The 27,837-nt window shown below is 48.0% G+C and overlaps 1 protein-coding gene across 1 annotated transcript in view; it reads left to right on the plus strand.

Moving 5' to 3' along the window:
- Tcerg1l (transcription elongation regulator 1 like) overlaps window positions 1-27,837 on the plus strand; it is a 193,820-nt gene that overhangs the window by 27,194 nt on the left and 138,789 nt on the right. The window contains exon 4 of the mRNA XM_028869221.2: window positions 10,125-10,322. Within this exon, the coding sequence (XP_028725054.1) occupies window positions 10,125-10,322 (198 nt within the window). The remainder of the gene's footprint in view (window positions 1-10,124; window positions 10,323-27,837) is intronic.

Raw genomic sequence — 27,837 nt, forward strand, 5'->3', positions numbered from 1 at the left:
GAGGCTGAGGTTTTGATGGGCAGTGATCTGGGGAAGACAGGGGGTTTTTATAAACCAGCCCTAGACTCCGGTGTGGCCAGGGTGCCAGCATGCTGTCACTGTTCATTCTATCAGGTATCTGAGCCCAGGCTTCTGCTCAGCAAGCTTCTTCCTGTGGCGGGGTTCTCTTCTGCATCCCAGAAAGGCTGTTGCCACCACAGGTATTGGCCAGGTGGACACTGGGACAGCACATAGCACATAGCAAAGTCACCATGAAGCCACCATTATTTCTTATGAAGAGCATTGCTGCCTTGGCTTCCTCCTTCCCCTGACTCAATTCATCATAGTGCTGACGATGCTCAGACTACCGAGTTTTAGCAGCCATTTGTTCTTTGGAGTATTGCAATTAATCTCCAGTTTTAATAAAACGAATATTCAAATTATTGTGTACCAAGTTACATGAAATTGTGAAATAACAATAAATTAGTACTCGTAAAGTGACAACGAAAGAGCTGAGTGAATTCCCCACCTTCCTGGGACTGCATAACTTGTCCTCCAGTGTCAGCATTGCTGGGGCTGTGAGAGCAGTGCGTGTGTGTGTGTGTGTGTGTGTGTGTGTGTGTGTGTGTGTGTGTGTGTGTTGATGCAGTGATTAGTCATATTAGTTTCTATTCAGTGGGCACTGTAGAGGAAGGATAGTCTGTAAAAGCAGGAGCCTGTGGGCCCTTTGAACTCAGGCCATCAGCTTCCTCACTAGACAGGTCCATCAAAGTTACAACTTTTAGCTTGTAGATTCTGGAAGGAGACCCATGTAAGATGGTCTTGATGCCCTGGGGGAAGGGGCAGAATGGCAGGATTAGTCCTGGCTTTGGCCCTTCAGTGCTGAACTGGGAAATCAAGGGAGTGGCTGGTAGAGCTGCCATAGGAGGGTCAGGTTAGTTCTGGCCACAACTCCCTTGTCACTCTTTTCTGAAGGCACCAGTCCTGCACCTGGATGCCAGGGATTCTCTGCCCATGCAGCTCTTGGAGATGTACTACAGGGAGAGACTGGAGGAGGAAGCCACTTTGGAAGGGTTCTGCCTAAGGTGCTGCCTGGGATCCGAGAGGCTGCAGCTCCTTTTGGACCTGAGCTCTAGCTAGATATAGAGTACAATGGACCCCAGGAAGGGTATAGAGGGCTTGGGCTTGGTCCCTACCCACCCATATGGCTTTGGAGACCTCTGTATGTTCAGCAGCACATTACCATTCCAGGTCACTTTCCTATCCTTTGGCTCCAGATTCTTGTTTAGTGTAATTTCTGGTTTATAAATGTCAGCGATGAGCTAGTGAAGTGCTTCTTCTGGGTGTGTGCATTTTGAAAGGATACCCTACCTGGACAAGCCATTAGTTGGCAGTATCCACCACTGAAGGGCACTCTATAGCCTTGGTGTCTCATAGGGTGGAGAAACTGGGACGACAGGACACTGCCTAGCACAGAGTCCCCTTGAGACCACCCCATGTTTGGAGGCTCCAACATGCACTCTCAGAAAATAGGAACACTGAGGAGCTCAGTGGGCCAGGCAAGTCACCAAGGTGACCATTTGAACCTCTAAACCAGACAGGGCCGCCAAGGCCTCTGAAGTCCAAAATGACATCAACACCATCCCCGTGCCTCCCATGTTACTCCGCTGATGGGAGATTGCCAAGGAGTGTGGCCTCTCTCATTCTTGGAGGTCATTGTCTGTGATGGGGACATAGAGCCAGATGAGGAGAAGGAGTGGTGGCCAAGGGTCATCCATCCTACCAGCCGTGGGTGTTCTATGCAAAGGACACTCTGAACATCAGGGTACATCTGCTCTGGGTGGGCAGGGAGGGGCAGGGAGTTCTTGGGAAAGCCAGCAAGATCTCCCCGGGCTTGTGCCATGAGCCCTGCCTGTGGAGCTCGGCAGATGGTCCGGCACAGCTTGCAGGTTTGCTTCCTTGGCACCTTCAGCACTTGTAACGAGACCAGGAGTTAGATGTCTCTTTCAGAAAACAACCCAGAACAAACAGCAAAACAAGCAAATATTGGCCGCATCGTTAAGCCACAGTTCAAACACAGGGAGACTGGGTATGTATCAGCTTGTCTCAGAGACCCACGAAACCTGCCGCTACTCTTCCATAGAAAACCTGGTTAAATCCTAACAGATTTCCTTATGTCTCAGAGCACAGGAAAGCAATGCTCTCACAGAATGGGGGAGGAAGAGGCTGTTGCTGGCTCCCCCGATGCCCTCTGTGAGTCCCATGGTCTCGGCAGCAAGTCTTCTCCCTCCCAACACACACACCAGACCCCGAGAGCCCAGAGCATGTGCTCCGTGCAGATGAAGTCACCATCCTCATCACTCAGTCGTTTCTGCAGAAATGATTACCAGTCAGTGGCGCAGCGCCTGAAGGATTTCCACCAGAGCTGAAACCATTTGCTAAGCAGACGTCGCTAACGAATGGTTGTTTATTTCTTTGGATGCTTTGCACAGCAGAGAGGATGACAGCTGGTGCTCATCAGACTCTGCTCAGCAGAGATTCTCACCATTCTGCTGTTTACCCAACACTCTACAACTCTGACTCCCAAAATTTGCCCCAATATGGGTGTCCTCTCTGACAGATGTGGCAAGCCATAGTCAAGGCCCCATCTTCTATAAAATTTGGACGTTGAATATTTAATACCCTACTTACTCCATAGCCACTGGTAGTCATGAGAACATCTAAGGATGGGCCTTAGAACCCTTGATGCCAGTATTCTCCATTTCAGAGCATTAGGAAATACCAAGGGCTGAGGTCTTACCCGTTGTAGAACATGTCCAGATATAATGGGAAGGTCTGGCCAGCTACTCACCCCTTGTGGGACATCCCTGGTTTTATGCATTGACAGTTTAGCTCACTAAGCCTGATTTTTGTGGCTCTGGAGCCCCTGCTTGCCCACTGTCCCTAGACCTCATAGACATCATTCTTCCCTTCTCTCTATTTTGTCCCAGGAAAGCAAATTTCAGCACAAAAGGTCCCAGGGTTGGAAGGCAGGTTCCCAAGGCAGCTTATCAGTTGCCCTGCAGGGTACATGCAGAACCCACTGCCTGCCTTTGCTTCTGAGGTCAGAGAGGTATTAGTAAGCCAGGGCGACTGGTGTATACAGGGCTAATACACAGGACTCCAGTGTGCATGGCCCCCATGGAGTCTGGGTAACTCAGAGTCTCAAAGATGACTATGAGGAGGGGGCACATTATAGAACCCAGCTTTCCTCTGCCACAGCAGGGCCCTTAAAGATCTCCTCTGTGTGTCTATCTGAGGACTGCCTTCAAAGAGAACATGCAAACAGCTCCTTCACAGTTTGAGAGCAAGGATAAGGGGGCTGGCCTTGACAGCTCCAGCAGCAGTGAGTGTTACCGGTGGTCAGGGTCCCGACAGATGTTTCCAGGGTGCTGGATTCTTCATTAAATAACTGAAAATAAGGCTCACACAGATTTGCAAAAGAAGAGAGATGAATTTATTTGGAGAAAAAAATGATAGTTCAAATTACAGAAGGATGCCCTGTTAAGATTGACAGTGGGCCACATGAGTGAGAATACTCGAGAGCCCTGAGGTACAGCCTAGGGTCCTTGTTACAAATCTAAGGAGAAGGAAGGATTGGTTTCTAAGGGAAATTTTCTACTTTGATTGATAGATCGGGTTATTTAATCACGTATGTATGTGCCCTTTCCCATAATGCACCTGATTTTAATCATATACACACCAATTATGCATATGCATAAGTTGATAAATAGGGGCTCTCTAAAAGGTTACTAGAGAGCACAGTTTTGCCTTACTGCACATGCACTCAAAACCAGTTCAGGCCAGATTAACCTGAAGCGTTTAACTAATTATTCTTTATCAATAAAAATTTGGGAGTCAGATATTGGGGTAAGAACCCGAATGATCAGAGAAGCTGCAGAGAAGCCACCAGTGACCTCCCACCTCTTCTGTTCCTTCCTCTGAAAGGGCCAAGATCCTCTCTAAGCCCTGATGGACTACTTCCTCAGTTCTCCAAAATCTCTATGGTTAATTTTGGTCAGCTAGTGGCTAGCTCTGTCCTCTGATTCCAAACAAACTTTACTGTCAGAATGCAATCAAAATATCACACAAAATTAACCCTTCTGTTCTTTATACCTGGATACATTGGGAATACATGTGAACAGAAACTGTCTTAATTGCTACCAGGAGTGGGAAAACTTATACTTTTGTTCAAAGATGAGAATATGTGTAGCCTGTTGCAGGTGGGGGATGGAGGAGTTCTGAGGTTTCTATGTGCTTTATTTGGAGACAGGTTACGTGTACAGTACATACAATTGAAGGAAGATGGCCACCAGATGCATTGTTAAAAGAGTGAAGGTGTGCATAAACCCCAAACTAAGTAGTGCTGGGATCCTAGGATCTACATGAACCCCTGTCCCTTCACCCCTTTCCCATGCTGCCTTCAAGGAAGCACCTGGTTAATTACTGGTTTGCTTAGAACACTGACTTTTAGAAGTAATCTTTATGGGATGGCTTTGCTGGCTTATCACTTTGCTGGCTTAGCAGGTTTTTCTGGCTGTACCTATCTTATCTTACTATTTATTTACTCAACTAAGGGATTTTCTGAAGTCCTTTGGGAAAAGGAAGTGCCTGTCATTATTTATCAGTTGACACAGTTTATTGAGTGCTCACTTGCTTATAGTCCAAACTCAGCTGAGAGGCAGATCTCAGGGGGAGCAGCTAGCATCCAGGTTCTCTTGGCCCCATGCATTTCCTGGCTGGTGTTCTCAAGCAGCAGGGATCCAGCAGCATTTATCTATTTGTATCCAGTGATGCCTCGTGCCTTGTGTCTATCCTATCATCTTTCAGTCTCATAGCTGTGTGCAGCTTGGCACAGAGATGCTCTGCGGTGACTGGGGGCTGGGAGATGATATAGGAGAAGCCAACAGCAGCCTCCTTCCTTCTCACAGGCATTGTGAACTATGAACCTATTCATCAAAGTGCTCCAGTATTGTGGGGGTAAATTCTGATTAGATTGAGAACTATGGCCGGACCAGTAAAGGATCCCTCAGAGTGTGTATGTCTGAGAGACCTTCTAGATTAAGCCATAAGGGCTCTGATATATGCATGGATGAACTGCTGGGTGGGTTCACTGTAGGACTGCATTACTGGAAAGTAGTGAATGAGAAGAGGCAGGTTCTATTTGGAGGAGCTAGAGACCAGTGTCTGTGGTGGCTAGCCCTTGGCATGGGCCAGTTCTGTATGCCCTTCCTTCTGCATCCTGTGATGTAAGCTATTCTGCTGTGCCCTCCCTGATGTGATGGACCAAACCCTCTGAAACTGTGAGCAAAAGAAATTCTCCTCCTTTATGCCATTGTGCCAGGCTCTGGGAGCACATCAACCAGAGGAGATAAGAAGCAGCCCTCTTCTTCCTGAGGGACCTCCTGCTGGTTGTCATGATATGTGGCCTGTAGAGGAGGTTTGGTGACCACTGTAGGCCACTCAGTGTCTCTTTTATCTTTGGGGTCAAGGGCCACAGAGGCCTGGGGCTCAGCCAGTCTGAGGGACCCAGGACTTCTCTCCCTGTCACCTACCAACACTAGATACATTGTGTTGGTTGTTAGCTTTCTGTTACCACTGGTGTTAGATTTTGTTGAACACAGGGGGAGATGGTACAGTTTTGTGTGAGGCCAAATAAACTCAACGTACGTTTCAAAAAAAAAAAAAAAAACAAAACAAAACAAAACAAGCAAGCAAAAACAAAAAGAATCTTTTCAGTTTTTAAAAGGGAAGATTAATGAATCATAGTTATTTTGCTTTTAAGTTGACAGATGATTTTTGGCAACAGAAATCACGTGGTGATTAAAAACGTTTTCATATTTTTAGCTGCAAAATGCTTTCACCTGCCCTAGCATCTGTTACTTTTATAATGGTAACTTTCTCTTCCATCAGTCAAGGTCACTTTCATTTTAAATAACAGAGCAAGTTTATTTCAGAAACTTCATCCAGTGGCACATGGCTGAGATCGTGAGCTCTGTCTTACAGAGGAGAGGCATGAAGGCGTCCCTGAGCATGGCGTCCATCGGCTTTGAGAGGTTCATGACTGTTGGGGGCTTGCTGGAGTAGTTTTAATAGCAGAAGTCTTTTAATTGTCAGGCTACATTGTCAGCATTGGCGTGTGTGGTCAGGAATACTTCTTCATAGATGGAGGGGAAGGTACGGTTAGCAGGACCCTCTGCAGTCTGTCTCCTGTGGAAGGTCTGAAGCCTGGGGGCACCCGGCTGACAGGAGGAGCTTCTGAATGGGGAGCTCCTCCCATCAGAAGCTCAGCTAAGAGCGCTGTCTGGCTTCAGAAGAACCAAGAAAATGACAACTTCCTACCCTCTTTTCTCCTTCAGAATATTACATAGTCAAGGCTGGGGCTAAGCACAGCTGCAGACATGGGTCTTCCCCTTCCTGGGGCACCTGAACTTGGGTATCCAAGGTTTTATAGATCCTGATATAGGGGAGGGTGGAGGCAAAGGCTGGGAAGGGGAAGCTCGGGTCGGTGTGGGAAGACTTTGGGGGTCCCTCTCCTCTGCCCTGTGAAGAGCTGGTCCCTGGAACTCTCACTCTGGGCTCCACTCTGACAGGGCTGCAGGGAAACTAGAGCGGAGGCACACACTTCGTGTCTCTATCTTAAGGCTCCTGCGGGACTGTGGTGTGGGGCTGAGTCAGGTGTCCTGGGCAAATGGTTCCCTCAGGTTCCTGACTGGACATGACTTGGGTCTAGTAGGGATAAGAGGCAATGCTGTGCGGCAGAGAGCCAGGTCCTATGGAAGGATGGTTCCCAGGAACTCCTGGCTGGGCAGGACTTTGGTCTTGCAATGATGAGGGCCATGTTGTGGAAGCCTGGGGGACTTTACATTCCTCTAGTCTCCTTCTCCTGCTCTACCATGCTTTCTAGTGCCATTTCTGGGGGCTCCTCCATTGGATCCTCCATGTCTCCCTGAGGCCCCCCTGCCTGACCAGCCCCCTGAACTTCTGACCTCTCTTCAGATCACTGAGCAGAGCACGTGTGTAATTACATTCTAGCTATATTTTCTGTAGCCATAGTGAAATGGGTATAAGTGGACCCTTGGATGGAGGTGGGGTGGGGGCCGAGTGAGAAACATTAAAAAATACTCTTGAAGTATATCAGAATATTCAAAAATGTTCTTGTTAGCCGACTTTACATCCCAAATGTACTGACAGTGTTTTGGCCTCCAGCACTGTTTTATGATGACTGGAAGGTAATGTTACGTTGGCTCAGTTGTTTACACATGGCTACTTCTAACAGGGAAACCTATGATGGAGTGGGGAGGCCAATATGGTACACTTACGCAGTACTCCATTCTCTGGGTGTCCTGATTTATTGGATATTGGAAGCTACATGAAGGTGAGGCTGTTGATTCTGTAACTCATTACGATAAAGGCAAACACACAGGGTTGTGGCACATTTCCAAGTCATCAGACTGTGGAACCAGGGAACTGCCGCCAGACAGAAGGGCAGAAGGGTAGAAAACGACCCTTGCTCTGTTTCACAAATTGTCCATGGTGTGTGTGCTTCTATCATAAGGCGGTGCACTCTTGATAGCACTAATTTCAAATGTGTGTATGACAATACTGGGAGTCTACTGCACGCAGAGCAGAAATGATCAGATCCAGGATACAGATGACATGGGACACAGGCAAGGCTGTGGACAGTCAGGATGCTCTCTCACTGGGTAGGAAATGTAGCAGGAAGACGACCTGGAGGTTTCTTTAAGAGCCAAGCACAGGCTGGAGAGGGGCCTCAGTGCACAAGGGACTTATCCCATGAGCTTAAGACCAGAGTTCTCTCCCTAGAATACCTAGAAGCTGGACATGGAACCATGTGTCTGTAATTCCCGCACTCCTACAGTGTGATGGGAGATGGAGACAGGAGACTCTCTGCAAACTTCTGGGTTAGCGGTCTGCTGTCCACAATGGCAAATGAGAGACTCTGCCTCAAACATGGTGGAAATGAAGGACTGATACCTGAGACTGTCTTCTGAACTCTACGTGTGTGCTATGTCACGTGCCTGCCTGCGCTTACACACATGATTATGCACACATATCATACACACTTGCAAAAATTAAAAACAAATGAAAATAATTTCCCCATGCCACATGACCCATCAATTACACCGTGTTGTTTATCCAAAGGAATTGAAAACATGCCCATGAGAAAGTGCATGCCGATGCTCTTAGCAGCTTTGACCAGAATTGTCAAAACCTGGAAGCCACCAAGATGTCGTCATTCAGTAAGCAAGTGGGAAATAAACTGTGGTACATCCTTATAATGAAATACCACTCAATGCTAAAAAGAAATGTGCTGTTGAGTCATAACAAAGACAGGAAACGGACTGCAAACAGATCGCCGAGTGGAAGAAAGCAGCTGGACAGGCTACAAATGATGCCCACAATTACATGATGTTCTGTAAAAGGCCACACTGTGAAGCTCTGGGATCAGTGGTTGGGTGTATGTGGGGGGAACAGAAGGAGCAGGGTGGAGTAGCTGGAGCTTTCCTGTTGCGAAGTGTGGGATGCTGTGTGGATACATTCTGTGTCTGTCAAAATTCACAAGGTGTACACCAGGAAGGAGCCCATGAAAGGAAAGCTGGCCTTTAGTTAACAGTGTGTCAGTATGAGCTCATGGTTGGTGACATGCAGTACCCTGGGGAAGGTGGTAATGATGAGGGAACAGCCACGGGCTGTGGGGGAGCTCTGTAGCGGCTGCCTAGTTGTTCTGTAAGTGTAATTTTAAAAGACGGCGTGTGTCCCTCTTAGGGAATTTGTAAATATGGAAAGACAGGGTGAGAAAATCAACCATGATTCTGCCACCTCGACACACTCACAGTCGAGACCTTCCTCATTTTTTTTCTTTTGTTTTCCTATGTATGCTTTTAAAAAACATCTGACTTCACAGTGTCTGGTACTTTTCTGGATGCCTTCAGATTTCTGTCTTCCTTATGGACATCTCCCCTAAGGTCCAGATTCAGCACTCTGTCTCTGGGTGTATCCAGAACTCAGCCCTCTCTCTTGATTGTTCACGTACAAAAGGCAACCAGGATGGGATCATGGCAGGAATTCTGAGCAGACCTCTCTGCCCACCATTCTGCAGCAAACCCCATCATCTATATACTGGTGTCTACCTGCCTAGCCTGAGGTCCTCGACCAACCCCATTGCTCACTACTTCACATCCCAGCCCTATCCACACTGCCCTACACTGCTCTGCTTCCCAGTTTCCTCAAAGCTCCCCATCCCATGGGGTAGCATCTGCCCCAGAACTCTTATCCTTGTTGGTACTTCTTCCCAGTGGCCAGCATGCTCTCCCATTCTAGAATAATTGGGCCCATGTGTCCTCATCTCAATAAAGGTCAACCTGCTGAAAATTGAGACATACCTATCAGTTCTTCATCCCCCTTGACTTAAACCCATTGACCTATTTCATAACACCAACAGATGAGTAGTGTGTCAATGATAACACTTCCTTTTGGAAAGTTCTCCTGAAAGCAGACCTTCCTGACTGGTCATTGCTTAGCACCTTGTCAAAGACAACTGATTGTATGGCCCTAAGGTAGATGTTTCAAAGTGAGTTTGCAGCCTGAATTACTTACTCTATAGCCTTGGTATCTTTCCTTGATTCTGTGTTTGGGGCATCTGGGAGAACCTAAGTGGGTGCTGATTTCTCCACAGGTGGTCAGCATCCTGAGCCCCAGTGCTTTGGAAACCCTCCCGCCCTGGCCTACCCCACCCCTTTCTGCAGAGCTTCCCTGCCTTGATTCTCTCAGTGTCCTCCCTCCACCATGCACAATCCTCAATGGTCACTTCAAATGACCTACACATATGCGTATGTACCACAGTGACACTATTTCCCTTTATAGTGCACGTGTCCTGGGTCCTTCTTGGTGACTTCGGAAGTGTGGCACTCCAAGCATCACATAGTGAAGTATGTGTGCGGAGTGACAAGATTCCTTCTGGGGACAATGCTAACTGGTCCAGGATATCATTGAAGGGAGCAGTGAGACTCTTACATTTTGAGGGTACTGCTTTCTGAAATGGATGCATGTCATGAGTACTGACCCTGGTCTCTCTCCCACAGGTGGTTGCCATAACAGCCTTAAGCCAATCAGCAGTGGGCCCACCATCACCATCACTGCTGCCACCGCTGCTGCAGCTGCTGCCATGGTCTCTGTGAATGCCGAGGAACTCCGGGGCCTGTCCCCCTCCATCGTGCAGCCCTACCATTTCCTAACGTTGACCCCCATCAGAATCCCCCTCCGGACTGCCACCTTCTCAGGTAGGAACAGCACACCATCTGGAAAGGTCATAAATTGTTCCCAGAATCCATCTGGGGAAGCAGGGCCAGCTGGGCCCAGGAGCTCAGTGTCTTGGCCACTGTTCTCCATCTCTGGACACATGCTGTGGATTGTTGGAGGTCAGATCCAGGAGGGGTATCCAGTTAAGGTTGTGCCGGGTTTGCCTGATGTCAGACTACACAAATGCACATGGATTCCATGAAGCAAGGCTTGACTGTGCCCCATGTGGCTCTTTGGTATGTGCATGTGAAGAGCCAAGAACCCTTTACTTCTCATGTAGGTACTAAAGGACCCCAAGACCTTGGTCATTTCCTGTGTGCCACGTGTCAGAGAGTAAGGGTGGCTCACCCAAGAAGCATTAACTGGTCTAGCTAGTGATATACCAGGTCCCATTGCCGAGCTGCGCATGGCTCTCCATAGTCCTGTGTGGGATTGGAGATAGCTCCTCTGGACATGTGGGAAATCCTGCCCACAAGGCAGGGGAGGGGACAAGAGGTATATTGTCCCCTGAATCATTGGTACTCAGGGCGCTGGGCCTTTTTGAAGAATTGGAGAGGATGAGCTTGAGGCTTCTCAGTATCCTGAGGCACAGACCTTCGGAGGTGTGTGCTCATGAGTTGTGGAATGGCTCCCAGACTGGCCCCACTACCTGCTGCTGTCCGCATGATGTGCTTACTGCTCTCTGTGATGTATTTGTTGACTGGCATCAGTGTGCCCCATGTCCCTGTGCAGTGCTGGTTTCTTCAAACGTGATAGCAATGTCAACTTGGAATCTTCCATGCCTGAGTTTTGGTTGCTTTAGTGAGCTGGTCATGTACTGTGGTAGTGCTTGCACAGAAAGTCTGCAGGAGACAGGTTGCTACGTGCTGAGCATCCCGCATCAACAAATCCAAAACCGGAAACTCTCAGAACTGATTAGGTGGGAAAATTCTGCTTTGGAAAACTTGGCTTATGCATGAAATTGTTAAAAAACATATAAAATAAGCTCAAGCCTATGTATATATTATAGAAAATGAATAAATTCATATTTAAACTTGATGTCTTTATGTATATGTAAATATTTCAAAATATTTACATATTCCAAAACCAATAGAGTTTGTATCCCAAGCACTTTGGATAAAGGATGTTTAGCCATGTCATTAATTACTACATTCTCAGCAACAGGAAATATATTACTAGATGAGACACATGCACGTACATACACACATGCATGTATTGGCATATACAATGCACATATATGCACACACACATACAAGGCAAAGGTAAATAGCCCATGTTCCAATTTTTAGTGTGCCCTCAGTTACTGATTTTCTTTCTGGTGAAGTGAACGTGGTCCTTTTCAACTGGACCTCTGACCTCTGTGCTCTTCTACCAGCCTAATGGATTAGCCAGCCAGTAGCACACTGTGTTACCCAGAATGAAATCTGCGTCCCATTTCAGTGTGCTAGTGAGCTCTTGTTTAGATGCGATGGGAACAAGCCCTTGGGCAATCTGGGCAATCTGTGTTTGAAGCCCACATTCCTGCTGTGTGAAGCTGTGGACTAAAACCCCTCAATCCACTGATGCTTATGAAAATTTATCTTAGAACTAGACATTGTACTGCCGGCTGGCTTCCCTTGCCAGGTCTAATGAAATCCAAGAGTGTCCAAGACAGGGCTTCTTTGGGAGGTGTGGCCACCTGGTTGCATTGGACTGGGTCTCTTCTCTACTAGCTGGGCACAGAAGGTCATTGAGGGGTGTTGGGTATAGTTCTGGTGAAAAGCCATGTCCAGTGTCCCTTGAGCATCTAAAAGGAGCCGGAAGGGTGCACAGCTTGCCATTGTTCTGGTTAGTTTTATGTCAACTTGACAGACACTCAGATCATTTTGGAAGAGGGAACCTCAATTGGGAACATGTCCCCACCAGATCGGCCTGTAGGCAGCCCTGCTGTGCATTGTCTTGATTGATGATGAGTGCGGGAGGTTTCGTTCATTGTGGGCAGTGCCACGCGTAGGCTGCTACTCCTGGGTGCCATAAGAAAGCTGGCTGAGCAAGCCAGTCTTCAGCGCCCTTCCATGGTCTCTGCTTCAGTTCCTGCCCTTACTCCTTCAATGATGGGCTGTAACCTGGGAGTTGACAGCTGGAATAAACCTTTTCCTCTCCAGGTTACCTTTGGCCATGATGCTTTTATCGCAGCCAACAGAAACCCTATCTATGATACCCACCATGCTGTAGCCCTGTCTCTAAGCCACTTTCAGGAGTCCATGGAAGGAGTGAAGGAACAGATTCTTTGGAGGACCAGTTTGCCTGGAAATTCCTGACACCCCTGCAAACGAGGAGCCAGGCTAAGATCGGGAGGAAGGCAGAGACCTTAAGGGGCTTGGTGCGGGGTGAGTCGGAGGAGTCAGGCTTAGATGGACAGAGAAGGCAGGTCCGACGCAGCACGCCCCTTATGTGAGCTTATCTGAAGCCTGTGGTCATTGGTATATCTGCAGTGAGCAAACGGTTTGTAATGGAGGGCAATTCCCATTTCAGATGATGAGCCTGACTGTTGCTTGATGTAAAAAGCCAGATGCCTCAGAGGCTTCATACAGTTTGGGTTAATGAGGCTCAACTGAGGACAATTTTGCCTCTTAGGGATATCACACAACCACTGGAGATGAATTTTTGGTTATGTCAGCATGTGGGTAGAGGCTGGGTTCTGCAATCCTCATCTGCCCCAAGTCCTGTCTCCATATTAAACCTCCGGTTTAAATTAGAATACTACTTAATACACTGTGAGACCTTGTACTGGGGCAGCATGGATAAGCTTGACTGGGTAGGGAGGACAGTGGTTTTGTGTGTGTGTGTGTGTGTGTGTGTGTGTGTGTGTGTGTGTTCTGTTACCTGAAGCACCAGAGGAATGTATCTCCATGGAGAGCACTGAGTCAAAGGATTTACACTAAGTCTGCAGCTCTGGTGTGTGTGGAGTTCTCAACCCATACTCAAAGAGCCAGGGACCAGCTCCAAGCTCAGTTCTCATGGGGTCGTCTCCTTCAGTGTGTAATGTGCACAGCCAAAGCCTGCGGTTGCTCTCTACATTCCAGCTACCTGTGGAACTTGTTCCTTTTCTGGTCTGTGTGTCCGCCATCAGAAAGCTGTGTCTTTCTTTCCTGTACTCCTCCATATGAAGAATAGGATGTGGATCTGTGGACTCAGCAGCATCCCTGATCCAACACTGTGCTGGGTCCTTGTTGGGCTGGGAAGAGCTGCTTTGTCCATTTGTGGCATCTAGTGCTGTTGATTACCTACCTGTCCCTGATCCCACTTGGGGCAGAGGTCAGCCGGCTCATTTGGAGCCGTGTCTGTGCTGCTGACAGTGCAGGCATGTAAGGCTGGTGGCTGGAGGAGCCACCTAAGAAAGGAGAACAGAGCAGGGACCCTCCTCCCATCTGCAAACAGATTTTAACTCACTCCTCACTATCCCTCGGGGTTTCAGATTATAGAAGAAACCTATTCAGGGGAAGAGGTCTTGGGCATCACACCTATGGCTCAGTGTTAGGAGGGTAGGACAGAAGGAGAGGTAGAAGATGTGGACTGAAGAAGGCATGCCTCCCTGGTGCTTCCAGAATGGGCTAGCCCTGGCCTGCAGTCACTGGACCACATTTTCTGCTCAGACCTTTGCTAGGACAAGTGAGCCAGGTACCTGATGCCCTTCCCATCAGATGAAGAATCCAAAATGGCTTTTCTCCTAAGAATGATTATTTTTAAAGGGTGGCCCACCCTTTCCAAGGCTCTCATGTGAGAAAGGTGAAATGGGAGCATGGAGACACTGTCTCTAGTATTGCCAATTACAATCAGATACAAATATTAAAAAGCACCATCTGCCTCAGAGGCCGTTTGCCACCTGTTCTCTCGCTCCTACAACTATTTATTGGTTTAAATTTAGCATGCTGTCTTGCCACAGAACAGCTGGGCAGTGACGATATTCTTTGTCTCCCAGTGACTTGCCAGCCAAGCCACATACCAAGTCCAAGGCATCTCGGGGCATCAGTGTTGCCCATGGCCTTTCAAATGCTGGCAGCTCTCTCATTATGGAAGTCCACAGCTGCTATGCTACCTCTGACAACAGAGAGCCAACCGCTTGGGGGTAGAGATGTCCCCTCTTTTATTCTATTATTTTTTTAAGTACACAAATTATTTCTTCCTCTACTATAATAAAAAAGTGTCATAATACACATTACAGTTTTAGATATTTCCAGAGATAAAAATTCAAAAACCTTGTAGCAATGTAGTTACTGATATCCCCAAACACCTGGAGGTCGCCCTGCCTAGAGGGGATCATGATTGAATATAAACAAGCAAGCAGAAGGTTCGATGTATTTATTATCTCTGATAGGGAGCTCTGTAAGAATGCCCTGAGCATGCATTCCTATACTAAGCAGTGGGTGAGGGGCAAACCTGCCTCTGTGGGGAATCCTGTTGCTGGGATCTCAAAGTGAGGGCTGCTCAAGCATTGAGTCCTTCCTGCCACATTGCCTGCCTTGGACCATTATCCCCCAGCACCTCCCATTCCTACTACCTTCCCCAGGAATGCATACACTTTGGGGTCTACATTTGCTGTCTCCACCGTGATCTCCTTCCCACTCTATCTGGAAACTGGAAATATATCCTCACCCTAAAGGAGTCTAGTGCTGGAGACACCTGCCTTCCTTAAAGGGGGCTGGCAGGACACAGCCATGGATCTCTATCCACCTGTCCCCTCCCACTGCAGTAAGGAACCCTTGCAGTCTTTCCTTTTGCAGCTTGTGAAATGCCTTCCCCGCTTGCAAACCTGTCATCCCTGGGAAGGCGCGTGCTGCCTTGTGGGACTCTGCTGCATTTAACAGAAACAAGCCATGTTTATAGATTCTTCTGTGACTGTTTTTGCATGCAGTCCTCAGTGTGCCTCTCAGGCCCATGCTTTCAGACCACCTGTTGACACAGGTTGTGGAGATGCTCCATGTTTGGGACTTGGGGACGTGGTGGGGGGGCACTTCTGGAAATACAGAACACTCCCACCTTGCTTTCCCAGAAGTGCTTTCCTTCTCTGCCTCTCACCCAGCTCTGCTGGTACCCTTCCCAAGGGCCTTCCCAGCTCTCTAGAGATGGCCCATCCACCTTCAGTGTTCCCACAGCCTCATTCCAGACAGTGACTCCTCCAGTGTGATGTCCTGTGTCTCCATGGGTTCCTGTGCTTTCCATAACAGATCTCAATATGTTGTGTGTGTTATACAGAAGGCGGTGCCCTATATCTCCCCTAGTCTTCCACTAAGTAAACTTATCACAGGGTGCCTCAGAGCAGTAATGATCCTATATGCCCAGCCTTTGGCTCAATAGCTCAGGCTGGACCCCTACTCCCAATCTTAGAGTACTCTCCCTATGGCCAGCTTGGGATGTTGCCCTCTCTTATACTGTTCCTCATTACCTGGGCCCTCAAGCACAGCAAACCCCTGTCTGCCTCAGGGCCCTTGCACTGGCCATTCTCATGTGAAGGCTCTTCTGTCAGCCTCTCAGTGCCACCTATGGCTGCGACAGTGGTGGTCAGGCAGGTGGCCTGAGGTCCCCATTCTGCAGTACGCTCTGGGATAAATGCCTTTGCATTGTTGTGTGCTGACTTTGGGGGCATTTATTATGGCCTGGAATGATCTTTGGTGTTTATATTTTGCTGTTTTTTTTCTCCCTCTCTTGGAATGTCAGCTTTACCCATGTCACTTTCCACTAGGTAGAGCCAAGCTTTGAAGAGCTGTCCGTAGCTCTCTACTGACTGACATAGTTGAGGCCTATCACTGCCTAGTAGCTGGTGTAGACACCGGGTCTGCAGCAGAGAGAGCCTGGGTGAGGGCCAGCATTGCTCTCTATTTCCTGTAGGATAGTGATGAGTGATACACTCCTCTGCAGATGTCTACTCCCACTTGGAATGCTCCTGTAATGAGAGACGTTAGAAGCAGGGGCACTGGCTTTGAGATGTGGTTGTCCTGGGCATGATGGGGCCAAGCTCTCACAAAGAGATGGGTTCAGTGACAGCTCGGATCAGGTCAAGAGAAGAGCAAGACTGCTCAGTGAGGGCCTTCTAAGCAAGGCATGCCCCCTCTCTTCTTCTTATGGGTTCTGAATTTCTAGAATCCAAAATTTTCAGCTGAAAGATTCAAGGGCCCAAGCAGCCAAGTAAAGACTCATCCCTAAGACCTGTGCCCATGGAAGGTAGGGTAGCCAACACTCAGCTGCCTTTCAAGGATCTCTGGAGCCTTTCTATGGTATCCAATGTCCCACACCAACTGTAATTGACACCCAATGTCAAGGACCACTGTGCCAACCTGATGGTCAGGCTGACCTAATGAAGGAACACTAGCCTTGGAGGAAGCTAATGCATGCTATGAAGTGTCAAAGCTTCCTGGAGCCTGTTGATGGGGCCACCTGCAGGGAAAGGCAGTAGTCATCCTGATGAGACCTTTGGTGGATTCTGTAAAAAGGACTTTCTTTTGTGGCCACACAGATAGTCTTCCTTTATGCATTCCAAATATTTCTACTTCAGTCTCTAAGGGAGACTGATGTACTCGGGATTTGAGTTTAAATAAAATTTGAAATATCAGATGAACTACTTTTCATTTTGTTGTGTGCAGTTCTGGCATTTAATATATCTGGAGTACTGTGTGACCATCCATCCACCTTGTCCCAGCACCGTTTCCTCACCTGAAAGGAAAACTTGTCCATACCCAGTCTGTTCCTGCTCAGAGGCAACCATGGATGTTTCTATGCCCTTGCCCCTGCTGGAAGTGTCTTATCATGGGGCCACAGTGTGCCAGGCTGCCTGTATCCAGTGTGTCCAGGCATCCAAGAATGTTACTTATTTTGTTTGGAAGAATTTTGGTACCAAGGATTTGCTTCTTAAAGTCAGAAGCCTTTTGTCAATTTACTTGAAGTTTTGAATTTGTTGAAAATTCTTAATAATGACATGGTGTTTACTACCAACTCAGATGTCAAATTTTCTGTACTTTGCTGAGTCAGTTTCCAGAAATGTCTTCTTCCTGTGGTAGTTTTTGCAGGTCAGTTAGGAGGTTATTCCTGGGATCCTCCTACTTTGAATGTCTAGCTGTGCTGGGTAGATGTTCTTCAAAAGGCAGGCCTTACTTCACATCAGGATTCAACCCTACCTTCTTCACCCAGGGGTGTTCAGGACACCTCAGTCTTCTGTCTAACAGGTGCCCATCTCCATTGGGCTCCTCCCATCACCTGTTCCAGGATGCTGATGAAGGCCTATACTTCCTGCTTCTTTCTTTTCTTTTATTCTTTTCTTATTCATTATATTCTGACCACAGTTTCCCCACCTTCCACTCTTCCCAATTCCTCCTTACCTCTCTCCCCAAGATCTACTCTCCCTCTATTTCCCTTAAAAAAGCAGGCCTTCCAGGGATATCCACCAAACATGGCCTAACAAGTTACAGTAAGGCTAGACACAAACCCTCATATCAAGGCTTGACAAGGCAACCCAGTAGGAGGACAAGGGTCCCAAGTGAAGGCAAAAGTGTCAGAGACACCTCCACCCCCACTGGTGGAGTCCCACAAGAGCACCAGGCTACACAGCTGTAAGGTATTTGCAGAGGGTGTAGCTCAGACCCATTCAGGGTCCATGACTGTCATTTCAGTCTCTGGGAGCCCCAAGGAGCCTTGCTTAGCTGATTGTGTGGGGTATGTTCTCCTGGTATCCTCTACCCATCTAGCTCCTATAATCCTTCCTCCCCCTTTTCTGAGGGGTTCCCCTGACTCTGCCTAGTATTTGGCTATGGGTCTCTGTATCCTCTCCTATTCATTGCTGGTTGAAGCCTCTCTGATGACACTTGGGCTAGGCACTGATCTATGAGTATAGCAGAATATCATTAGCAATCATTTCACTGACTTTTTTTCCCAGTTGTATTTGGCTTTATCCTGGGTCTCTGAGCTGTCCTGCCTCTGGTTCCTGGCTATCCAGGCAGTGCCAGACATGGGCTCCCTCTCATGGTGTCGGCCTCAAGTTGGACCAGTCATTGGTTGGCCACGACCAGAAGTTCTGCACCATTACCCCAGCACATCTTGTAGGCAGGACGGATTGTAGGTTGAAGGCTTGTGGCTGGGTTATTATTGTCCCAGTCCTACTGCTAGGAGCTTTGCCTGGTTATAGAAAATGGCCAGCTTGGGCTCTGTTCCCCACACTGCTAGGAGACTTTGCTAGAGTCACTCTTGTAGATTCCAAGGAGTTTCCATCGCACTAGGTTTCTACATCTCTCCCAAATGCCCCCCACTTCTAGTTGTCTCTCCCAATACTCTCTCCCTCTGTCACTCCCACCCCTGCCCAATCCCTCCTGCTCCCACCCCCACCTGCCCCCAGTACATTCACAAAGCTATTCAGTTGCTGTGGATATCGCTCTATATGCTGTGAATGTGTGTGTTCTGATTGGTTAATAAATAAAGTGCTGATTGGCCAGTAGCCAGGCAGGAAGTATACTATAGGCGGGATAAACAGAGAGGAGGATTCTGGGAAGTGGAAGGCTGAGTCAGGAGATGCTGCCAGCCACCACCACCATGAGAAGTAAGATGTAAAGTACCGGTAAGCCACGAGCCATGTGGCAAGGCATAGATTTATAGAAATGGGTTAATTTAAGGTATAAGACCTAGATAGCAAGAAGCCTGCCATGGCCATACAGTTTATAACTAATATAAGACTCTGTGTGTTTACTTGGGTCTGAGCAGCTGCACTACTTTATTTCCCCTTCCCAGGGAGATCCATGCATCCCCCCTTGAGCCCTCCTTGTAACTTAGCTCCCTGGGTCTGTGGATTGTAACATGATTATTCTTCACATAACAGCTAATGTCTACTTACAAGTGAGCACATACCATGTTTGTCTTTCTGGGTCTGTGTTACCTCGCTCAGGATGATCTTTTCTAGTTCTATCCACTTGCCTGCAAATTTCATGATGTCATTGTTTTTAATAGATAAGTAATACTTCATTGTGCAAATGTAACACATTTTTTTATCCCTTATTTGGTTGTGGGACATCTAGATTGCTTCCAGTTTCTGGTTATTATGAATAAAACTGCAATGAACATGTTTGAACAATTGTCCTTGTGGTAGGATGGAGCATCTTTTCGGTATATACTCAAGAGTGGTATAGCTGGGTCTTGAGGTGGATCAATTCCCAAGTTTCTGAGGAACCACTATTTGATTTCCATAGTGGCTGTACAAGTTTGCACTCCCACCAGCAATGAAAGAGTGTTCCCCTTGCTCCATATCCTCACCAGCATGAGCTGTCACTTGCATAATCTCTGATGCTTAGCACAGACTCACAAAAATCAAAGGTTCTGCCTTATGTTTCATTGTATGTATTTAAACCATGCGATGTGTTATAAGGTATGTAGGAGCTGGATTTCTCTGGAGTAACTTGAAACATAAGTGGAAACTGATCAGAAAGAGTGGGAAATGGGATGTATTCAAAAGTTTGCAGCTTCCTTCAAACAAAGGGACCAGGTCGGGACTCAAGCTGCTCAGCTAGCAGAGCTCCACATTTCATTTGTTTAGTTCTAAGAACTTGGGGTGGCTCAGTAAGGACAGAGTGCCGCCACCTTGGCACCTGTGGCCCTGAGCTCAGAGAATAAGGTTCTAGGGCTCACAGGTCTCCCCACCCTCCGTGCTGCTGTCATTAGGGGTGGTGACAGGGATCTGGATTAGCCTTTCACCTGCCTGTAGTTTTGAGTTTTGACCTTTCTCTCTGCCTCTCTCCAGCTCAAGCCCAAACCTGGCTCCCATTCAAGGAACAGCCAGGAATACATGTAGAGTGTCAGACTAACTTTGGGGACAGCTTAGGCCACCTGCCCTGTCACAGCTGTGACAGGTTGCTGGTGAGGACGGCCTCCAGGTCAGCAGTTGGCACACCGTCAGCATCTTTCTGGCTGCCGATTCCGATTCCTTTTCATTCTGTCATTGTTTCCCGGGGTGTTGATGTGGTAAGTCCTCATTTGGACACAGTGGGAAGAGTGAAGAACCTCAGATCAAAAAATTCAAATGGCCTCAACTCCATTCAGCTTAGGTGAGTTCAGGTGTCCCCTCCAGCACAGGCCGCACATGAGTGATGGGTAGGGTGTGTTCTGCTCAGACATTGCCTTTGCATTTCATCTTTGTAATGGCTTCTTGTCAGCTTCACAGGATCTGGGCTCTCCTAGAGCCCCTCACCACGCCTTGAGGAATTATTAAGCCTCTGGCCACACTGTCTGTCTGTGAGGGATTATGTTGATTAGGTTAATCGAGACGGGTGGTATTTAGGTCCTCTGCTTCCTGATTGTGGTTGTAATGTGACCAGCTGCTTCAAACCCCACTGCCTTGACTTCCCTCTCAAGATGGATTGTGTCTTAACCTGTGAGTGGAAATAAGCCCTTTCTTCCTTGAATTGCTTTGTCAGGGTATTTTATCACAACCACAGGAAAACAAACTAAGATAGTCCCTTTAAAATAATGATCTATAGACTTCAACAATAAGCCCACACTGTCAGTCTCCACCGTCGTCCTCCTGGATGTCTGTAGGATCAGGTGGCACACAGGAGCCGGTGGGCTCTGGTGGGATGTCTCAGCTCTGCCCATCCCTCATCGGCCCCATTATCAATCACATGGCCAATGTCCTTGTATTTCTGTTGCTGTGATAAAATACCATGGCCACGTGTCTTAGTCAGTGATCTATTGCTGTGAAGAGGCACCATGGCCATGGCAACTTTTATAAAGGCGAACATTTAGTTGGGGTGGCTTGCAGTTTCAGTGGTTTAGTCCATTATCATTATGGCAGGAAGTGTGGCAGCGCACAGGCAAACATGATGCTGGAGAGGTAGCTGAGAGTTCTACATCTGGATCAGCAGGCAGCAGGAAGAGAGAGAGGGAGAGAGCCACTGGGCCTGGCTTGAACATTTGAAACCCCAAGGCCCACCCCCAGTGACACTCTTCCTCCAACAAAGCTACACCTACTCCAACAAGGCCAAACCTTCGAATCCCTGTCAAGTAGTACCGCTTCCTAATGATCAAGCATTGAAGCCTATGAGCCTATGGGAAACATTCTTATTCAAACTACCACAGCATGGCAAGTTATAGAAAGAAAGGTTTGTTTGGGCTTATGGTTCTGGAAGGGCAAGTGTTCATCACCATCATGGCATGCTGGCATGACAGCAGGTGGCAGGAACAGCAGTTAAAGCTGCAGCTCCACCAGAAAATAGGAGACAGAGAGAATTAACTCTAAATGGTGTGAGTTGGGTTTTTTGTTTTCGTCTTTTTTTGTGAAACCCTAAACCTATCCTCAGAGAACAAGGCCACACTTCCTAGTCCTCCCTAAATAGCCACCCAGTGGGGACCAAGTATTCAAATGTCTGAGACTGTGGGGAACATCTCATTTAAGCCACCACAGTCCTGTTGCTTCCCTAGAGACTTAACCATGTGACCCTGGAGTGTGCTCCCTGTCTCGGATGCCCAGTGGGTGTGGAATGTCTGTATAAGCAGAGCCATCCTTGTACAGGAGGCTTCTGTTTGACTTATGCTCTGAGAAAGCACCATGCATGGCTTCCTGTGATGGTTTGAGAAAGAGGGGCCGGGATTTGAGGCTCTGGGTCCACAAGCTGCCCATGTGCAGAGCCAGTGTGTGCACGCAGTCATGCAGGTGCAGCTCTGAGCCAAGTTGAGCCAGGGGAGGCAGCAGGATGGAACCATTTTCTGCTTCAACTGGGGCCCTGCACCATATGGCCAACTGTACAGCAATGAGGAAAATGTCTGAGGCTTTCTCAGCAAGAACGGAGATTGTGACAATCACCAAAAGAAAGAATACAATTCCACTGCCAGGACCTGGTGTGCTTGTGTCTATGGAAGGGGTGGTCATCCTTAGGAGGCTGTATGCAACACCGAGGACATGAGGGGAAGCTGTCTTCTGGGGTCTGGAAAGATCATATGCTGGTGAAAGCTTCTATGCCTTTCAAGATCCCCTGCCTTCCTCTGTTCCTTCCTCCAGTTGAGTTGTGTTTGCTAATGGGGCAGAACAGTGGATTCACATCTGTTTAAGATAATGGGCTTTTCTGTAGAAAAATACAGAGAAAAATCTGACTCTTCTTTGATAAGTAATTTCCTTCCCTGTCTGTTCAGTAAGTCAGTCAGCCACTTACCACTCAGGAGCCCTTGCTGCAGAAGTCTGGATAATCTGAAGTGAGTGCAGGGAGACCACCTCTTCCCAGGACACAGTAGCTATCAGTGGACCAGGCCACTAGTCCTGATCCTCCCTCAAAATAGTTCCCTCAAGAGCTGGTCTGGGGTGTGATTAGGACCTCAGAACAAACAAAGTCTCTACAGGGTAGTAGGCTCAGTCCTGCTGGGAATTTGGGCAAGTCTTAATGTCTGTTGAAATGGCCTCACTCTGCGATCCAGGGGGATACACTCTTTTCTCTCGTGTGTATGATAAGGGCAGCTTCTGTGCCTCTGCAATGCATCTAGGTCAAAACTCCTTCCCAGACAGACATCAAAGGGGGGCAGGGCGGTCCTAGGAAGAGAGTATTAGCTTGTATTGGTTCTGTGAGAACTTTGCGATACATGGCCAGGTCATATGAAGCCATTTGGGTGTGAATTTATTAGTTCTTGGGCAGTCACTTGAGCAGGGAGGTACCATAGTGACTATGCAGATGGGAGAGAGATGCCAAAGGCTGGGACCAAGCAGATGGTGGAAGGTGCTGTGGAGAAGTTGGATTTGGATCAACCTCATTTAAAGGTACAGGCAGCAGGCTTGTTAGCAGAATGTTTGGGTGTGAGAGCAGTGTGGAGTCAAAGGTGATTGCCAAGGTGTCACTCTGAGCAGGAAGAAGGCATTGATTCCTGGGCAATCTGGTCTCTGCTCATATGGAGCAGAGTGGCTTCTCTGTCCCTGATTCTTCTTGTGAGTGCCAACTTCCTCTCCCTTCCTTAAACAAGATTCCTCTAAGTAAGATTGAACCCAGTTCTGGCAAATTTTGACCTTCCCACAACCTTGAAGCTGCTCCTGTCAAGGTCACCTACATCTTGCGTTTTCCCGTTTCTGAAGGGCACATTTCCTGTGTTGCTAATATGGATCCTTTGTCAGCATCTGACAGCGTTCATCACTTTCTTCATCGTGTGTGTGTGTGTGTGTGTGTGTGTGTGTGTGTGTGTGTGTGTGTGTGTGTCTACTCTCTACAACATAGCTGCAGATGTGAACCTGACTGTAGAAAGGTAATTAAGGTATAAGTCACGCACCTTACAACTCACTCATTTGCAGTATTCAATGAGTGATTGATTCCAAAGCCAGGGTCAGGCATCTATCACTACAAACAGCATCAGAAAGTCCATGCCCGAAAAGGAGCCATCATCCCCTTCCCCACACCATGCCTGGTCAGGTCAACCCCACTTTGCTGTATGTTGTATTCCGTGTTCTGAGCTGCTCCCTCTCTTCTCTTTATATGAGCAGAGCAGACTCAGTCCTGGGGTCCCCTTTCCCAGTCCACACTACTACCACAACTCAGCTGTCAAAACTACCCCATCTCACAGCTTCAGTCACTGCCCCACAAATTCTGCTCGGCCTGACCACTCCTCTGACTCCAGACTCACATGCCAAGATGTCTGTGTGACATTGCCACTGGCATAGTTAATGTCCACATTGCATCAAATGGATCCCAAACTGCATTCAAACGTCTTTATCATTTTATTGAGTAAGCTATAATTTTTATTGTACTCATTTTTCTCAGGTGACATCTGGGGAAAAGGGATAACAGAAAGGGGCTCTCTGGAATGGAGAATGGAGATGATCAAGCTTTTCAGAGTGGCCGTGGGGCAGGGCAGGGTACAGGTTCCTGGAAACTCGTGCCAGGACTCTAATAGAAGCCTGCTTGAAACAGGGAGGAGCCTGTGGCGTCCACAATGTTAGCTCTGTACTGTGGATCTGGTGTGACCGCTATTAACCATCAGCATACAATCACCAAGTTTATGGAAGATTGACGTGAACTTGCAAACATGTCCAAGACAAGCAACCAGCTGAAAAGTAGCCAAGGGTGTGAACAGACATTTCTTTAAAGAGATGTTTCAATGTCGTCGGGTGGAAACAGAAAGAAATACTCAGCATCACTAGCCACCAGAAAAGTGCCAACGAACACAATAGCAAGACACCATCTCACCCTTTATCTTAGTTACTTTTCTGCTGCTATGGTAAAACATCATGACCAAGGCAGCTTATAGAAGGAAGAGTTTATTTGGACTCATGGTTCTACTGGGTGAGATGGGAGAAGGGGACAAAGGAAGACCCAGGGCTCCTTTTCAGGCATGGGCTTTCTGATGCTGTTTGTAGTGATAGGTGCCTGACCCTGGCTTTAGAATCAATCACTCATTGTATGCCGCAAATGGGTGAGTTGTAAGATGTGTGACTTATACCTTAATTACCTGTCTACAGTCAGGTCCACACACACACACACACAGGAGAGAGAGAGAGAGAGAGAGAGAGAGAGAGAGAGAGAGAGAGAGAGAGAGAGAGAACTTTGTGTTTGGGATGTTCTAGAAAAAAAATGTGTGTGGAAGGGAGACACCCCAGATCCCAACATTGAAACATCCCTTCTGAGGGTAGAATAGGCAAGAGTGGTCTGCCTTCAGAAAGGCTTGTAGGATCTCCTTCACTTCAGTTCCCTAGAGGGCCAGCTCTTGGATATACTAACCAGCCTGTGGCTGCCTTGGAAACCAACAAAGGCAGAGCTCTATCTATCTTAACAGGAAAAGCCAGGAGAGGGAGGGTACTGTCTGTCCACTTTTCATCCTCAGTTCTTTGGGAGACTCCAGCACTTGGGGACTTGCCAGCCTGGATTTCCCGGAAATGTCCATTGTTTCCTCCAGACCAGACAGCATCCCTGTTATTGGATCAGGGCCATGATCCTCGTTTCTGTGTGGCCCCCCCTTTGTTTATGCCAGGAACACAGAACAGCTGAGTAAAGATGACACTGTGTCCCCAGCATGTCCCCAGCCCTGAGGAGAAGTGAGAGGAACAGCCTGTATGCTTAGAAAAAGCAGACTAACCAGGGTACTGGGAACATGATGTCCAGACCTATCCACCTGCCCACCGAATAGGGACTTCTTGCTCGGGCCTCTTGTAGGGTTAAATCTGTCCCTCTACAACTCACCTAGCCTTGCTTCCCCGACCTGATGAAAATGCCCCACGGTCCTCCCCTTTCGTCCCATGATCACAGCTCTCCATTCCTTGTTTTCAGCTCTGCACTCGGGCAGCTCTGTATCAGGATTGTTTAACTACCAGCTGACTGGAATCCATCACACCAGTCACTTGGGAAGGGCCCACTCCAGTCCTGGGTACCGGGCTGGAGGTCTCTACGGGGGATTGGTGTCCGTGTGGTATGGCTGGTGGTTGCCTGGGGAGCATGTGCTGATGGCTCTGCTGAGCTTTCCATGCCTGCCATGGATGGCAATATGGACAGGTGGTGTGCGATGCTCTAATGGGCATCAGGGCGCAGAGGAAGGAAGGAGCTCGTGAGATAACCGGGCACTTAGGAAACTGAAACTGCTTTCAACCTCTTGGGTTTTATTTTTTTAATTTATTATTTTAAGCCTATTAACAAGCTATAATGTTGGCTGTTATTCCCCAAAATAATTAATCATAGACAAACTCAGAATTCCAAAGAGGTTAGGCCAGGCAACCCCACCTAATGGATTAAATACTGTAATTAATATCGCTCCGGTGCCTCCTCTCCTCGGACTCTTTAATTACATTCTGCAGACTATTTTCCAGCCTGTGGCAGAGTCACGGTTCCTGCACCCCAGGCTGGTGGCAGTCATACCAATGAGCCCCTCCCAGGGGAGCTCAGGCCTGGCAGGCTTCCATCAGCTCAGGTCCATCGCCAAGAAGACCGTGAGTCCTTTGACAGAAGGATTAGTTCCTGTTGGGTGTAACTGACACTGATGATCCCACGGTGTGGCTTGTGTCTGCAGCGAGAGCTTCCCAAGCTTGTCCTAGAAACAGTGCCACAGCCCCACAGTGTTATCTCCTTCCTTATGTTCTGTCCCCGACCTGGGTTCTTCTCTGCACTCGACTCTTCCTGTTATCATATTCTTACTCTCCAGAGTGTCGAGGGCAGGATGATATTGGGCCACTCTGAGCAGCAGATGCAGAGCAAGCTGGATTCCTTGCAGGAAGAGACACTCAGGTCACCAGGCTATCACCAAGCTCCTCTGTAGGCCGGAGTACCTTGGTCATTTGCTTAAACAGGCACTTTGCCACCTCCCTACTACGATGTAACCTCAATGACAACAGTATTTGGAAGCCTCTTCAGCCAGCCACTTAATCTGACCTTACCCGGATCTTAACCTCTGTAAGAGTGTGTTCATCGCGCTCTGACACGTCTGAGACCACAGCCTGGCCGTGGCCAGTGGGGACTGCAGCATAGTGGGGAAGCTTGCTGAGCTTCCTATAGCTGTTCTTCCCAGAGCACCTGAAATCTAACCACCTTTCGGTACTACAGAGAGCAGAGCCCCACACTCACATCCATCACACATGACCACCCACCTGGGTTCCCACATTGCAGGGAAACTTCTGTCTCTCTCTCTCTGTGTTTGTCTCTCTCTCTCTCTCTCTCTCTCTCTCTCTCTCTCTCTCTCTCTCTCTCTCTCCCTCCCTGCCTCTCTCCTTCCCTCTCAAATGCCTGAAGCCCCTGAGGCCTGAATCTTTGACAAGGTAGAATGCACACAGTTCTTCCCCTGGAACTTTCTTGGCTTTTCATATTTATCTTAATCACATGAACCATACTCATGGGGCTGAAGACCGAGGGTCTCCTGCCTCAAGGAGTCCCTGAGCCCGTCCTCTCTTAGCTGGTGTTTTTACTTTATCCTTTGCATACTGACTAGAGTGTTGAGATCTTTGAGAATTAGTTTGTCACCTTTGAACACTCGCCCTTGGCACTCAGTGAGAGCTGAAGTTCATATTGACTATTGCCATATCAGGGAGTGATCTCCTTCTAGGTACCAAGGCATCCAAAGCGGAATAATCCATAGTAGCCAGTTCTGTGACTCATGCTTCGTGGGTCAAATGAAGTTCTCTGGGGCATGGGTGTTCTCCTGATGATACCAGTCACCAGCTTCTGGGTTTGGTTCACATTAGACTCAACAAAAGGCAAACCTACATGTGAGTCTGAGATGTGCCTCTCTTAGAATCACAGCAGTCATCGGCTTAGACCTCTGTGGGGCTGTGCTTGAGGGCTTCTTAGTCATCACTGCCTTTAGCTGAAGGGCCTGCTAGACTCCAGGTTCAATTTTTATTTTTACAAGGTCTTGTACCTGGCCTTTGGTTCAGACCTCATTCCATTTTGAGAATCACTCACCAATAGAGGATCCTGTAGCTTGGGTATATTTGAGCCTGTCTCCCAAAGGTGCCGTGTGAGATATGTGGCCATCAGAGTGGCAGATTGAGAGGTGATGGAACCCTTAGAAGTCGGAACCTAGTGCAAAGTAGCT

The sequence above is a fragment of the Peromyscus leucopus genome, chromosome 1 (genome assembly GCF_004664715.2).
Source record: "Peromyscus leucopus breed LL Stock chromosome 1, UCI_PerLeu_2.1, whole genome shotgun sequence".
NCBI lineage: Eukaryota > Metazoa > Chordata > Mammalia > Rodentia > Cricetidae > Peromyscus > Peromyscus leucopus.